The sequence below is a fragment of the Zingiber officinale genome, chromosome 2B (genome assembly GCF_018446385.1).
Source record: "Zingiber officinale cultivar Zhangliang chromosome 2B, Zo_v1.1, whole genome shotgun sequence".
Classification (NCBI taxonomy): Eukaryota; Viridiplantae; Streptophyta; class Magnoliopsida; order Zingiberales; family Zingiberaceae; genus Zingiber; species Zingiber officinale.
In genome coordinates this window covers 143,976,081-143,992,371 of record NC_055989.1, presented here as the reverse complement: position 1 = coordinate 143,992,371, position 16,291 = coordinate 143,976,081, and the positions used below count along the sequence as shown (strand labels likewise).

Sequence of the window (16,291 nt, the reverse complement as noted above, 5' to 3'; positions counted from 1 at the left end):
AGTGACTTAGAGGAGGAGTTCCCAATAGCTAATGATCCATATATTCTAAATTCTCGATTGCTCCAAAGGTCAATTGAAAAGGCAACATATGAGCATGAATTTTTTGTTGGACAGATTTTTCCTTCTCGACAAGAGTTCAAAAATGCACTTGTGAAACATGTCATGATTAAACATATGAGATATGACTCAGTTGACACTCGGAAAAATAAAGCAAAAGTCGTCTGCTTCAATCAATCGTGTAAATGGAGAGTAGTTGCTGAGGGATGTAGAGTTCATTGTTACGAAATATATAAAGGAACACCAATATGACACCATTAGGGAAAATGCTGATCATCAAGTATGCTCTTCATCCTTTGTAGCTTCTTTTGTTGAAGAGCAATTTCTTGCTAATGAACAATACAAGCCAAGTATGATTATAGCATATATAAAAGTTAGGTTTGGAGTGACCATATCATACAGAAAAGCATACATAGCTCAAGAGAAAGCGATGGAGAAAGTCGTTGAAGATTATGACCAAGCATATGGAGATTTTCCACTATATTTGCGTGAGTTAAGAGTCAGAGATCCTGAAACATATCTGGCACTACACAGGAATGGGGATAATCAGTTCCAACGCTGTTTGGGGGGTTTTGGAGCTTGTAGAAGTGTATTCAGGTCTTATCTTCGCAAATTGATTGGAATTGATGCCACACACCTAAGAGACAAATATCCGGGTGTGTTGTTGATGGCTACATCAATTGATGTTAATGACAATGTTCTCCCAGTAGCCTTTGGAATTGCTGAAGTTGAATGTGGGTCTGCATGGGAGTGGTTTTTGGATCATACGAAGAGATTCTTTGATGTTGATCCAGAGTCAATGAGTATAGTATCAGATAGACATCGTGACATTATATCAGTAGTTAGAAAAGTCTACCCTACCGCCCATCATGCTTTTTGTTGCCACCACATGTCTTGCAATATGGTAACAGATACTGGCGGTAGGTCAGGTTTAGGCTTGTTTTGGGCAGCAGCTCGAGTAAACACAACACTCCAATTTGATCTCATAATGCAATACATGTTTGAAAAACATCCAGATGCTCATAAGTGGCTTCAGAACATTAATCCTAAAAGATGGGTTAATGCACACTTTAGGAATCTAATTCCTCGTGTGTTTGGAATTCTTACAAAGAAAAATAACTAGCATAATGCGGAAGAAAATTACTAGTTATATCTTCTCTTTGTATGCTAATGACCTCGAGATCTTCTGCCGTATTCCTCACCTCGCCTTGGACGTCGTGTGGGCGACGATCCTCCAAGATGAACACCACCCAAAGAGCTTCTCCTCCTTCTATATGTTTCGGCCACCACCACCACCAAGGAAAAGAGAGCAAGGGAAAAGGAAGAGGGGAGAGTCCGACCACAAGAGGAGCACCAACAAGAGAATAAGAATTGTTATCTCATGAGGTCTCCCCTCCCCTTTTTTTATATTACTTGCCCAAGGCAAATAAGGGAAGACTTTTTACAAAAATTAAAATCTTCCTCTTATTTTTCCTTTTCCCTTTTTATTTTTCCTTTTCTTGTCTCTTGATTGATTCAATCACCAAACAAGGATTGATTGGCTTGATTGGCCGGCCCCTTGCTTAGACACCAAGCAAGGGTGGCCAACCACAATAAAAAGGAAAGAAATATCCTTTGTAAAATTTTATAAGCAAAGAAAAAACTCTTATAAAATTTTTACAAGCTCTCTTTTAATTTCCTAAGGTGAATGTTAAAAAAGGAAAGTTTTAAAAAATTAAAACCAAGTTTTAAAATTTTAAACTTCTCTTCTAAAATTTTCTTTTTTTAACATGGATAGAAAATTTTCAAATTTACAACTTCTCTTCCTTTTTTCTTAAAACCATGAGGATGATTTAAAAAGGAAAGTTTTAAAACTTTTAAAATTTCTTTTAAACCATGTGACCTAATTCAAATAAGGAAAGTTTTATATTTTAAAATCTCTCTTTTAAAACTTGTAGATATCTATAAAGAGAAGATTTTAAAAATTCAAAACACCCCTCCTTATTTGAAATATGTGGTTGGCTCTCTTAAAGAAGCATATGGCCGACCACCTCAAGGACAATATGGTCGACCCCTTTGGCTTGGTCACCAAGCCATGGGCCGACCCCTTCTTGGACACCAAGATAAGCTTTTCATGAGTAGATTAGAGGCATTGATGAGGCTACGATAGGGACCTAGAGGAGAAATTGATTTTGGCCTTCCAACGAGCTTGAGTATCTCGTGTTCGCCCCGAACACACAACTCAAGTTCATCAATAATAACTCATTCCACTAGAGAGTTATTATTGCACTACCGCACCAATCCCAAATTACATTATGGGCTCCTTCTTATCATGAGTGTGTTAGTCTCCCTGTGTTTAAGATAACGAATGTCCACTAATTAAGTAAGTTACTGACAACTCACTTAATTAATATCTAAGTCCAAGAGTAGTACTACTCAACCTCATCATCATGTCGGACTAAGTCCATCTGCAGGGTTTAACATGACAATCCTTATAAGCTTCTCTTGGGGACATTCTTAATCTAGATTACTAGGACACAGTTTCCTTCTATAATCAACAACACACACTATAAGTAATATCATTTCCCAACTTATCGGGCCTATTGATTTATCAAGCTAAATCTCACCCTTTGATAAGTTATAGAAATAAATACTAAATATATATGCTTGTTATTATATTAGGATTAAGAGCGCACACTTCCATAATAACTAAGGTCTAGTTCTTTTATTAAGTCGGTGTAAAAAGAACTTACCTAAAATAGTTATACTCAATACACTTAGAGTGTACTAGTGTAATTTATTAATCAAGATAAACTAATACTTAATTACACTACGACTATTCCAATGGTTTGTTCCTTTCCATCTTAGTCGTGAGCAACTGTTTATAATTTATAAAAAAACTGATAACAAGATCTTCTATGTGTGACACCACACATCATGTTATCTACAATATAAATTAATTGAACAACTACACTTAACAAATAAAATATAAACATTTGACCATTGTGATTCTTTTATTTCAAAAATAAATATTTACAAAAGCTAGGCTTTTAGTATACACTTTAACACATAGGTGTGGTAGCAAGTGTTGGAAAAAAAAATCAGGCACCATTGGTCCTGATATGCTTGAATATCAGGCCCAACGTGGGCCTGATATGAGAGCATATCAGGCCCAACGTGGGCCTGTTATGATATCCTTTCTTAAAAATTGATACTATCTCCCCCTTTATATAAACTAAAAATGTGCTACCATGTTCCTTATCAAAAAAATCAAAAAAATAAAATTAGAAGGTGCTACCATAGGGTTTAAGTCTATAGCGACCATGACCATAAGTGGAATATGTGCCAAGTGGCATGGAGGCATAACTTCTAATCCATGGGGTATAAATTCTGTTTGACGCCATATATACCATCTACCCACCAAGTCCTTCACATGGGACTTGATTTCATGTAATTCTAAGTAGGGGAGAGTCATCAGTGGGTTTTGGTCAAAACCCACTGATGGACCTAGACACCTCTGATTATACCCATTTCAGTTGGAGTGGGATTCTGGAATTCCAAAGACTCCATCGGTGCTAGAAAATCAAGGTTTAAAGCTCTATAGGTGTGGTGGCAAGTGATGTAAAAAAAAATCAGGCACCGTTGGACCTGGTATGGTATCCTTTCTTAAATATTGATACTATCTCCCCCTTTCTATAAACTCAAAATGTGCTACCATGCTCCTTATCAAAAAAATAAAATTAGAATGTGCTACCATAGGGTTTAAGTCTATAGCATGACCATGGCTATAAGTGGAATATGTGTCGAGTGGCACGGAGTCATACCTTCTAATCCATGGTGTATAAATTCTGTTTGACACCGTATATACTATCTCCCCACTAAGACCTTCACAGGGGACTTGATTTCAGGTAAATCCAAGTAGGGGAGGCCCATCAGTGGGTTTTGGTCAAAACCCACTGATGGACCTAGACACCTCTGATTGTACCCATTTCAGTTGGAGTGGGATTCTGGAATTCCAAGGACTCCATCGGTGCGAGCAAATCAAGGTTTGAAGCTCCATAGATGTGGTGGCAAGTGTTGGAAAAAAAATCAGACACCGTTGGACCTGATATGCTTGAATATCAGGCCCAACGTGGGCCAGATATGAGAGCATATCAGGCCCAACATGGACCTGGTATGGTATCCTTTCTTAAAAATTGATACTATCTCCCCCTTTCTATAAACTCAAAATGTGCTACCATGCTCCTTATCAAAAAATCAAAAAAATGAAATTAGAAGGTGCTACCATAGGGTTTAAGTCTATAGCATGGCTATGACCATAAGTGGAATATGTGCCAAGTGGCACGGAGTCATACCTTCTAATCCATGGTGTATAAATTCTGTTTGACACCGTATATACCATCTCCCCACCAAGACCTTCACAGGGGACTTGATTTCAGGTAAATTCAAGTAGGGGAGGGCTATTAGTGGGTTTTGGTCAAAACCCACTGATAGACCTAGACACCTCTGATTGTACCCATTTCAGTTGGAGTAGGATTCTGGAATTCCAAGGACTCCATCGGTGCTAGCAAATCAAGGTTTAAAGCTCCATAGGTGTGGTGGCAAGTGATGGAAAAAAAAATCAGGCACCGTTAGGCCTGATATGCTTGAATATCAGACCCAACGTGGGTCTGGTATGGTATCTTTTCTTAAAAATTGATACTATCTCCCCTTTCTATAAACTCAAAATGTGCTACCATACTCCTTATCAAAAAAGAAATTAAAAAAAAAAAAATTGATTCACCATAATTTTAATTACACAAACACAAGAATAGTACATTACAATTGTTCAGTATCTACATTTTAAAGTTTTTGTCAGACATGATTATTTGTCCAAGTCTAAATCTATAAGCTCTCATATCAGCTTGTACAAAGTCTCCAGATCTCTGGAACATCAAACTCTCTGCATAGCGCATTATAAAAAAAGCACAATCCAACCTACAAAACAAAAGCACAATCCATCATAAAAAAGTCAAATCCAATTATTATAGAACATACACAAATACTTACGATTTGCTTTGTGTGGGGTCATTAACTTGAATCGTTTTATACTCTCTCCCAGAGAAAGGTGCTAAACCTTTATGCAATATGTGATAGTATGACCGGTTTAGCTCCTTAATAAACAACACCTACAAATATCAAACCATAGTAATTAATACATAAACAATGATTATTGGATATAATAAATTTGTTACTTATAGTTTGATTAAAAACAGCAGGGTAATTTTCTGTGGTGCCAAGAAAGTTATAATGAATTATTTGACCTTCCTTCAGGTCCATGACCATTAGATGCCAATGATCATCTTGGTTATTTAGATGACAGAAAATATATCTAATGTCCTTGTCCTCATCAGTTTTTGTAGTTTGTTTCAATGCATCCACGTGCATCATTCCAAACAAGTCCTATGCAAATAATAGTGTCACGCCCCCAGAGGAGTCCTTGCCAGAAGAAATTTCGACAGCATCTCCCCTGTACGAGTGACAATCTGAAGCATTACTACATACAAAATATACATCAACCACACTCGGCTGGAATATATATACCATAGAAAATGGAAACAACACAACCACGCAGTTTAATATATTCAGCCTACTCGGCTGGACAAAAGATAAAATAAGCACAACAGAAAGAAAACGAAGAGAAAACCCACAAATTGCAAAGTTATCAAAACATCACAAATACCAAGTCCACACAACAAGTATCAAAACATAGTTCACACAACACCAAATCCAACGAATACGAAATGCAAGTAAAGAGAAACAGAACCAAAATCAATTTTCGAATATGACGCGGGACCTGGCAGGCAGATCTCTCCAAGCATCCATGACTCATCTATCTCACATCGCGAAGAAAACCATTTTACGGGTGGTGAGTATTGAACTCAAATGTAAGGAAAGAGATAGTGCGAACATAATCAACCAATAAATAATACCCAAAAGGAATACAGTCACGAGAATAGTAGAGCACAAAAATAAAACCATGATAAAGGTTCATACCGAACGATATCCTAGGCTAGATATAGAAAGTCGAAATGGTACTAATACAGTATCGCTTATAACTACAGAGGTAATGAGTAAGGTATATAAACATTTCAATTACTAAACCAAGGTTTAACCACCCACAACGTGAGCATATCTTAACATAATACAAAGATATCAAAGATAAGTGAACAACAGAAGAAGCAACTGAATATAAATATACCACAAGAAGATAAGTAAGCAATAACAACATAAGTAAACAATGCAGCCAAAGCAGTATAATAACAACAGATGACGGATGGTCACCCCCACCTCTCCGCACTACGACTTCAGTACGGTCGAGAGGCCGGATCAACGACAACCATCCAAAGGCCGCCACTCCCGCGAGTGACCGAAGAATGCCGAGTAGCTAACTAGCTACACAACGGGGGTCCCCGCCGCAACTCCGCCTACCACTACCCACGCACGGCCGAGACGACAGACAAGCGCATCAACTCCACTACCACTCTCTCGAGTGGTCGAGGATGCGGCATGCAATGATACGAACAATGTAACAATCATCATATATATAAAAATGTATTCATGAAGCCAGCATGCTCAATATCGTACATAAATAAGCAACAGTTAAAGTATACAAATATGATATTTAGTATCTGCTACGGATCATGGACAACAAGAAGAGACTGTATGGATATAGAAACGAATTTCTCAAAGGTTACGTGGAAGTATCAAGCGCAGGAAAGTAAGAGTGGAGTCAAGGTAAACAATCCTTATCCAAAATAATTCATGCACTAAGGTCAAAGTACTAAAAGAAAACAAGCAAGAAGTACCCGCCTTATGTGGAGATCGTGTCAACCGTCTTCAATCAACGTCCTGCAAATCACGTGATGTACAATTTAGCTAATTTCATAAATGACACTAGCTAAATCGAAACCCAACTTAATTAGGAAAAAGCCCTAATCCAACTATGAACCTCGATTCACCCAAATCTATCAAAATTCCCAACTACTTTTCAAGAGCCAATACCAAGGAACAGACACCATCTCAAAGTCGATTCAAAAGCTCCATCTTAACAGAAATTCACTAGCAAAATCTTGGAAACAGAATGAACCGAGCAGGAAACAACAACGAATCCTAAAGCCGAATCAAAACTCTACCGAGGGAAAACCAATCGTAAACCATACCATCGATCCAAACACATAGATGAACATTTCGCAATCCCTACGTTCCTACCCTATACCTTACAGATCTCGCACATCCATAATGTAAGGCATGCAATCAAAACAGAGATCATATCATAGTATTAATACTAGCAAAGAATCATGATTCCTGTTAGTGTAACAGAACCCCATCGAAAGACCTACTTTCCAAAACAAAACCGAATAACGCTGCACCCAACCAGATCAACCTCATGGGGAAATCCACTAGAATATTTCCAAAAATTTTGAAAACTTTACAGAGAAGCAGAACAACGATAATCCAAACTCAAACTACCAAGAACTTATCCATAAATTTCAACAGCTCTAAGGAGGAGAAAAACAGTAATGCACACAACTTAATCCACGAAGAACCTGCTCATAAATTCTGGAAACTTAAGGAGAAACAAAGCAACTATTCAATCCATTGTAGGAAACTGAGAAGAACCACGCGATGACCCAAAACCAAGAAAGTGCAAGCAGATACATCACGAAAACCCCAAACACAGCTCAATCAAGTAGTAAATCATTAAATCCTTGCACCCAACTCAAATCCAATCAAAGCATGTTTCCTCCAAAGGTTCATCAGAAACAAAAATAGCAAACCGACCACTGTACAAGAACACAGAACCATCCTCAAATCGCACATCCTAGGCAAGCATTATCTTCCCCTAGATACCTATTTCGTTACCCATGGAACTCATACCAACATATGGAGATGTACTTGCCGGATCAAGTAGGGCATACCTCCACGTGAGGAAGAGGGGTCGGTTGCCTTGGCTCGGCGGCTGGTGGAGGCTGTTGCTGGCCGATGGGGAGGCAGCGATGGCACGGCGCACAGCACCGCCTGCGCGTGCGAGTGTGAGAGGGAGGGAGGAGAGTCAGCGGCGTCGCGATGAAGAAGGGGAAGGGGATCGACAACGCTAAGTGAGAGCTCGAGAAGAGAGGAGGTTGGCGGCTGTGCGGTACTTGGGCGAGACAGAGGGAAGGGCGACGGTGAGGTCTCGACGGGCAACAAAGAGGAAGAGGGAGAAGGGAATCGGCGCAAAGAGGAAGAGGGCGTCGGGGTTCAGAGAAGGCGCGGGTGAGGATTTAGGGCAAGGTTTTTAACTTAGGGATTTTTAATTAAACCCTAAATTCATTTCTCAATCAACTCCCACTTCCGGGTATTCTAAACAGACCTTTTCAAAAGCTTATAATTTTATCCCCTCAAAATACACCCTATGGGTTCCGATTAAATCCAGAATTTTTTTTAAAAATTTCTAAAAATTCCAATAAAATTATTTATCAAATAACCTTATTATTTAAATATTATTTGGGTGTCGTATTTTACAAATAGAGCTATTTAGGTGACTACATCCAATATATATTATAAACAATTTACAATGAGATAAGGGACATACTCAGAATCCAACCCCACAAAATATGGATGGGTGGTACGGTGAGTTAGAGTTGTTGGCTTCGTTAGCAAGAATATTCCAATAAATATTTATGCAATCCTCATTAGTGTATTGCATCCAATCAAATATTGTCAAAAAAGATTGCATATTTAAAGAGAAATTATCATTTGTCCATATTGGTTGCACCGTCACCCTACACAAGGATACAATCAATGGTATTTAATAAATTAAAAGTATAATAAATATCATTAAACTCCAATAATAATCCTTCGTTGACATGTGGTTTAAGTATTTAGGCTGGCAACTACGTTACCTTAACTGACTGAGCTTCAATAATGCATCGACTATCACACCATCTTTACTCTTTTTAAAAAATGTCTTCGCTTGCTGAGATAATTAAAATACTATTATGTCATTAAGGATTATAAAATAACAACTTACCTACTCTCGACCGTACCTTCAATATTTTGGTTTTGACCTTGTTAAGTTCATGACATTTTTGTTTTATTTGTGATGAACTTGTATCTTCGGTCTTTGATGGTGTAGGAGCATCTGGTTTGACAGTAAGAACAAGCTGTTTGCCTTTTTTTTTGTACATTCGGATATCAAACTTCTCTGAGTTCTCTTTATTTTGGGGCCTACCCGAAAATTAGCTGGAAGTCTCGGCAGATTAGGGTCTATGCCTTCTGATGCTCTTGGCTCCCCTGATACCTTGCTTTCTATGACTTGTTGGAGCTCTTTAATCTTATTTTCGGCATCGGCGATGATTTTGTCTTTTACATTTAAAATTATGTTATCCACGTCAGAATTTATAGTGTCAGCCTTGGTGCCACTCGTATCCCGTTCCTTACGCAGGTCACTTATTTGTTGATCCTTTTCTTTAAGCATAGATTCCATATCAGCAATCACAATATCCTTTGCTGCTACTAGACTATCCTTTTCTTCTATCACTATTGTCAGGTTTTTATTAGCTTCCTCCAAACTCTTAGTAGCTTTATGTAATTCTTGCTTTAAACTTTCAATTTTTTCCCCCTTTTCCTTGCACAAAATACAATCTACCGTATCGTCACACTGCAGTAGACCTTCTTTAGCTTGCTGTAAAGAGCCTTGGGCAACCAACTCAAGAGACTCAGTTGGCTGAGCCCGGTTTGGTAGTAAATCCAACTCTGATTCTGTCGGAATTAAGTCTACTAAAATTTTATCTACAGTTACACGGTCTATCATTTTTTTGACTGTGTCAATATGATAGTTAGACCACCTCCACCGTAGTATTCTTGGCAATATTTATGGATGGTATGAATCAATAATTCTGATGTGCTCACACACTCATACCTACAATATGATTATAAAAATAATTCATAATCTTTACAAATATCGTGATATATGTGTAATCGGACTTACAGCCAAAATATTTGGAAATCCCTTGAGCAAGGGGGCCTTGGACGTTGCATCAGCAACCTGTGGTTTTGGTCTTAATGTAGGCTCCAAGTCAATGGAGTCTAATTGTTGAGCCATGAAACTGTATACTGCATTGCACCAGTTAAACCTAGCTAAGTTGTCAAAATCATCTACACAGTTAATTAGGGAGAGCCAAATATTCTGAGAACACTGCTACTACCACAAAACAGAATAGTTGCAAAAAAAATACAGGATATACAGCTGACAGTACAGCTTGTTATTTAATCTCGACTTCCTAATCAGTTTCTCCAAATGTTTGGCAGAACAATCTGAATCTCGAAAAAACTCCATGTACAGTGCACTGGAAGCCTCATTTAAATCGAGACGAACTATCTCTCTATTGTCAGGTAGGCCAAGAATCAGTCCCACATCTACCTTTGTAAATTTGAGCTTCTTCCCATGGAAGATAAAGTTTTTTTCCTCATGATCCCAATTATCAAACATATTTTGTACCTGAGCTCTTACAAAAGAACTATCAGAGAGGTCGAGGATCCACGAAAAAGGTGTACCTCGAATCTTTTGTTCTTGTTCTGTAATCGAGTTAACAGAAGAGATAAATTTTCTGAAGTGATAAATGGTACTTTTTCAGTTCATTCTTTTAGTTCTTCCTCTGTTGAGATAACTTGGATATTTTGGTCGATCAGCACTCACACTTGTCGACGCTTCTTTTGTTGCCATTGCGAACCTAGCTACTGTATAACCACACCCAGAAAAATAACTCTTAGATCCTGTAATAACGACTATGCTCTTATTCTAACATGTCCATAACAGTAACACAAACCCTAGGTTAAACCGTTATAGAAGGAATAACTAAATGAGCAACCGAGCTACGTATGAAACTGATTCTCAAACGTCGGTGAAGGTAGAGTCACGCCTCGAACGGAGCTACGTAGAATGACTTCGATAAGAAGATGACGACCGAAGCAGGAGAGTGTGCGCTTTTACAGATTGAAACTTGGGCCTGATATCACATTATTTTATTTTAAATTTAATCTACTTGATTTATTTGTAAGATTAATTATTATTATTTTGAAATAATACTCTTTAATATCAAGCCCCACGTTGTGTCTGATATGCTCTCATATCAGGCCCACATTGAGCCTGATATTCAAGTATATCAGGCCCAACGGTGCCTGATTTTTTTTCCCATCACTTGCCACCACACCTATAGAGCTTTAAACCTTGATTTGCTAGCACCGATGGAGTCCTTGGAATTCCAGAATCCCACTCCAACTGAAATGGGTACAATCAGAGGTGTCTACGTCCATCAGTGGATTTGACCAAAACCCACTAATAGCCCTCCCCTACTTGGATTTACCTAAAATCAAGTCCCCTATGAAGGTCTTGGTGGGGAGATGGTATATACGGTGTCAAACAGAATTTATATACCATGGATTAGAAGGTATGGATCCGTGCCACTTGGCATATATTCCACTTATGGTCATGCCCATGCTATAGACTTAAACCATATGGTAGCACCTTCTAATTTTTTATTTATTTTTTGATAAGGAGCATGGTAGCACATTTTGAGTTTATAGAAAGGGGGAGATAGTATCAATTGTTAAGAAAGGATACCATACCAGGCCCACGTTGGGCCTGATATGCTCTCATATCAGGCCCACGTTGGGCCTGATATTCAAGCATATCAGGCCCAACGGTGCCTGATTTTTTTTTTCATCACTTGCCACCACACCTATGGAGCTTTAAACCTTGATTTGCTTGCACCGATGAAGTCCTTGGAATTCCAGAATCCCACTCCAATTGAAATGTGTACAATCAGAGGTGTCTAGGTCTATCAGTGGGTTTTGACCAAAACCCACTGATGACCCTCCCTTACTTGGAATTACATGAAATCAAGTCCCCTATGAAGATCTTGGTGGGGAGATGGTATATATAGTGTCAAACATAATTTATACCCCATGGATTAGAAGGTATGACTCCATGCCACTTTGCACATATTCCACTTATGGTCATGGTCATGCTATAGACTTAAACCCTATGGTAGCATATTCTAATTTTATTTTTTTGATTTTTTGATAAGGAGCATGGTAGCACATTTTGAGTTTATAGAAAGGGGGAGATAGTATCAATTTTTAAGAAAGGATACGATACCAGGCCCACGTTGGGCCTGATATGCTCTCATATCAGGCCCAACGGTGCCTGATTTTTTTTTCCATCACTTGCCACCACACCTATGGAGCTTTAAACCATGATTGGCTAGCATCGATGGGTCCTTGGAATTCCAGAATCTCACTCGAACTGAAATGAGTACAATCAGAGGTGTCTAGGTCCATCAGTGGGTCCATCATTTGGAAACACCATGTGTTTCTTGTAGTTTCAGGACTAAGAACCATTTTTTTTTCTCGTAACTTAGTTACTTTGGTGTTCCATATTTACATGCTTAATTCAAATTTCAAAGCCTACCTTATGCTCTTGAAACCGAGTGTTGGCTCGAGCCTATTTGATTTTATAAACAATCCCAACTGTTACCATGTTTTTAGTTTTGACAAGATAGATATGGTGTGCAGTACAACTTATATACATTATCTCTCTTTTCACTGATAAGCACCAGCATCGCAATTTGGATGTCACAGGATATTGTGACTTATATTTGACTAATCACTATGCAATATAATTAATATTCCAGTGGCAGTTTATACTCTTCTCATATAATACATAACACTGTATTAAACAACAAAAACTACATACAAACATATAAAACTACCTACACTACGTAACTTCATTTACATTTTCTACAAGTTTTTGCCTTACAAGACTATGGATATTTAATCCAATGATTTAAAAAATTTATCCCTCAAAATTGATACCATTACATCAATTCTAATCTTTTTCATGTCTCCTTGTGTGAAGTCCATCTTCATATCGTATAGGAGACATCGAATGTATTGCATCACAAAGAAGCCACAGTCAACGCTGTAAATAACAACACCATTTTCATGGTCAATATTTGTTATCAATATATTCTCTTCACACTCTATGCTCGACTTACCTGACTTCTTGTTGTGGATATTCTATTGTGCGAGACACCCATTTATCGAACGGATAATGCCTTCCAAATTTTGAATCAATAGCAGCAATGTGGTCACGACTATAGAGTTTAAAATCTAATACCTGTAAGATTGAACAGGAAATTTACATTTTCCATCAACTAGCATTTATATTAGAATACAAATATACACATGAATATTGGATGCTCACCGCTGCTTCAAATTTATATTTGTATTTACTTCCACTTGTTAGAGAATTATACTGATTGAACGTCATTGATTTGGTGTCCACCATCAGCAAGTGTAAGTGTGCATTATCACTGCACAAAGGTATAAAAATATACCTAACATCTTCATCTCCTCTATCTGTCTTTATCAGGTGCTGGAAGGCAAACTTACTTGATGATTTCATTAATGACTACAAATATGCAAAGTCATACATACATAACCAAATAATAAAATGAATTCTAATTTTTACTAGAAAATTCCTTACTGTGAAGAATGTTGACAATATATAGACTTGTTATATGTCCTTCCAGACGAGATTGCCCCCCTAAATAGAATTTTACAATACGTGTCGATTACGTCCCCTCTTGTTAACATTTCTCCATTCACACAAGATAATAGGGAATACATATTTAAATCAAAGGGTGGTTCCTCCCAAACTAAATCATTTATAACCCTACATATTAAACAAATCAATGATTATTTTTACAAAATTAATTTTGAGAACCATACATCAACTATGTAATTAGAGAAACATATAATTGTCTTAATTGATCAACTATGTAATTCACATATACTTTAGTTTCTCCAACGCTTTTAACAAGTACGCCACCTCTTGGTCTTGTTTTTTTTTGTTGGAAGTCTTAAATTGCTTTTCACATACTATGCACATAAACATAAAAGACATTTAGATAATCTATTAAATCTAACCAATTAAAATTAAATTTGCAGATATCGTCTTACAACAATGACTTGTTTTCTCATTTTGTCATATTTGCCAAACATATCTGCATCCTTCTCTGCCTCTTCATCAGATTTGTCTTCCATCAATTCTACAATATCTTTTTCTTCTTCCATTTCATCCACATCAATTTTTCCTTTCCCCTTCCCCACAACATCAGGTTCTTTTACAACTTTTTTCCCTTCTCCTTGACTTGAAACTTTCTCCGCAGGCTCACTTATATGTATATTTCTACGCTGCCTCTTAGGTAAAGTTTTGAGCCACAATGGACTATCAATTAGAGTATCCCTGTAATCATAGTGACTTCTGTCATGTCCTCTCCTCCTTCTTGTTGTAACACCTACAGGTTCAAATTGAGGATTGTCTACAGGCTCGCTATATTGAGATTCCATGCCTTTATTTTCAACTATTTTAAGTAATTCTTTTACCCTCTCATTCAATTGCATGTTCTCCCTTGTAAGCTCTTTAATTCTGTTAGCTTGAATAATGCAATTACAACACCCCTTAATAATTTGGCTTCCTTCAGTGACTTTAATTTGTGATGTCTCCCTTGCATATGGACTGTCATCAAAGCCAACAAGGTTCTCAAACAATGAATTTTCATATTGGGTAGGGATTAGATCTATGACAATCTGTAAGAATATTAAAGCACATGTTAAAACAAGAGTTTTTTAACCAAACTATAGTCAAAGTATTCAAAATTTACCTCTTCAGATGAGACTTGATCAAACAATTCCCTCACCTTACTAATATGTGAAGGAATATTCCTCCACTTATTTATTCTTACTTCTTTTATTTTGTATGGTTTTTAGATTGGAACATGCTCCAAAAACCATGCCTGATTCACCATCACAAGTGTTAACTATTGATAAATGTCCGTAAAATATTAATAAATTTCACATAAATTATAAACTTACTGTCAAAAGACCAGCAAACCCCTTTAGGTAAGGGAGGTTAGTGTTAGAATGCATTGTCGCAGTTGATAAAAATATGTCCCCAATCTTAGGTAATTGTGGAGCCATAAATTCATGGATGGTTTCAACCCAGTTGAATCTAACAAGATTCTCAAAATCATCTACTATATCTATGAGACATAAAGAGACCTTATATGTACTAGAAGAAAATAAAACACAAACAAATATATACAAAAATATAGAATTTGCAAAATAATAAAACATCATATTCTCCTTCAACGCGATTGTCATAAAATTTAAGCAACTCTTCAATTATTGATCTAGTAGTTTCTTGTTTGCTTGAGAAGTATGTTAGAAAGAGGTCACCAGATGCTTTAGTAGAATTCATCGGAATTGAAGCTCCTCGGTCTGTAATACCAAGCAGCAATGAAACGTCTCTTCTTGTGAAGGCAACCAGAACCTCTTGTTGGGGTTGCAAGGTTGCAAACATAGTCCCATATTGAAAACACATGGAAAAGATCATGGGTTTATAAGAGAAAGATATCTCCATTGGCATGAGGCCTTTTGGATAGAGCCCAAGAGCAAAACCATGAGGGCTTAGGCCCAAAATGGACAATATCATGCTATTGTGGAGATATCTAAATTCTTTTCGATCCTACACCTCTGACCAACTTAAATGATTATTTGACTTCTACGAACAAATACAAAAGTCTTAGGAACACTGTGGACATGATATGATGTCATATCAAGCACACGTTAGGCCTGCTATTGTATCGTATCAGACCCACGTTGGGTCTGATATGGCATCGTATCAGGCCCACGTTGAGCCTGATATGACATCGTAGCAGGCCCACGTTGGGCTTGATATGACATCGTATCAGGTCCACGTTGGACCTGATATGACATCGTATTAGGCCCAACATTGGCCCTGATGTGATATCATATCAGTCCCACGTTTAGTAAAAGATTTAATTTTACCATACAACTACTTTGTGATTAAAATACGAAATTATATATTGTACTTGAGAATCTAAAGGTTTGACTACTTGAATCCCAATTTTAAAATATATTGACCAAAATCCCACGGATGTGCTGCATATCTTGTATGTCCAAAAAATACTAAAGGGTGACTATTTTATCAGCGCTATATGTCGGCCATGTAAAATAACAGACCCTTGATGTGTTCCTTTCTTCGTGGATGTTTGAAAAAAACTTTTAAAGTGACCTAGGACACTGTTCTAATGCAGTTTCTGTCCAACATCAACTGAACTCTACAGTTTAAACAAATTAAAAA

The 16,291-nt window shown here is 37.4% G+C and overlaps 1 protein-coding gene across 1 annotated transcript; it reads right to left on the bottom strand.

Annotated features, from left to right (window-relative positions):
- Nucleotides 1–4,810: 4,810 nt before the first annotated feature.
- On the bottom strand, nucleotides 4,811–5,908 carry LOC122048807. Its single transcript, XM_042610331.1, has 3 exons — nucleotides 5,843–5,908; nucleotides 5,086–5,204; nucleotides 4,811–5,013 (listed from the first exon to the last, which is right to left on the bottom strand). Exons 1-3 carry the CDS (start codon nucleotides 5,906–5,908, stop codon nucleotides 4,872–4,874), a joined length of 327 nt encoding a protein of 108 aa, XP_042466265.1. The 3' UTR covers nucleotides 4,811–4,871.
- Nucleotides 5,909–16,291: the final 10,383 nt, after the last annotated feature.

Excerpts from the sequence above, each read along its gene's own strand:
- LOC122048807 (XM_042610331.1), bottom strand. The coding sequence starts at position 5,908 with ATGAGTCATGGATGCTTGGAGAGATCTGCCTGCCAGGTCCCGCGTCAT. Across the intron at positions 5,205-5,842 it reads ATATTCGAAAATTGATTTTG|GTGTTGTTTATTAAGGAGCT; the intron begins GTTCTGTTTCTC and ends TGATATTTGTAG. Across the intron at positions 5,014-5,085 it reads GACCCCACACAAAGCAAATC|GTTGGATTGTGCTTTTTTTA; the intron begins GTAAGTATTTGT and ends TTTGTTTTGTAG.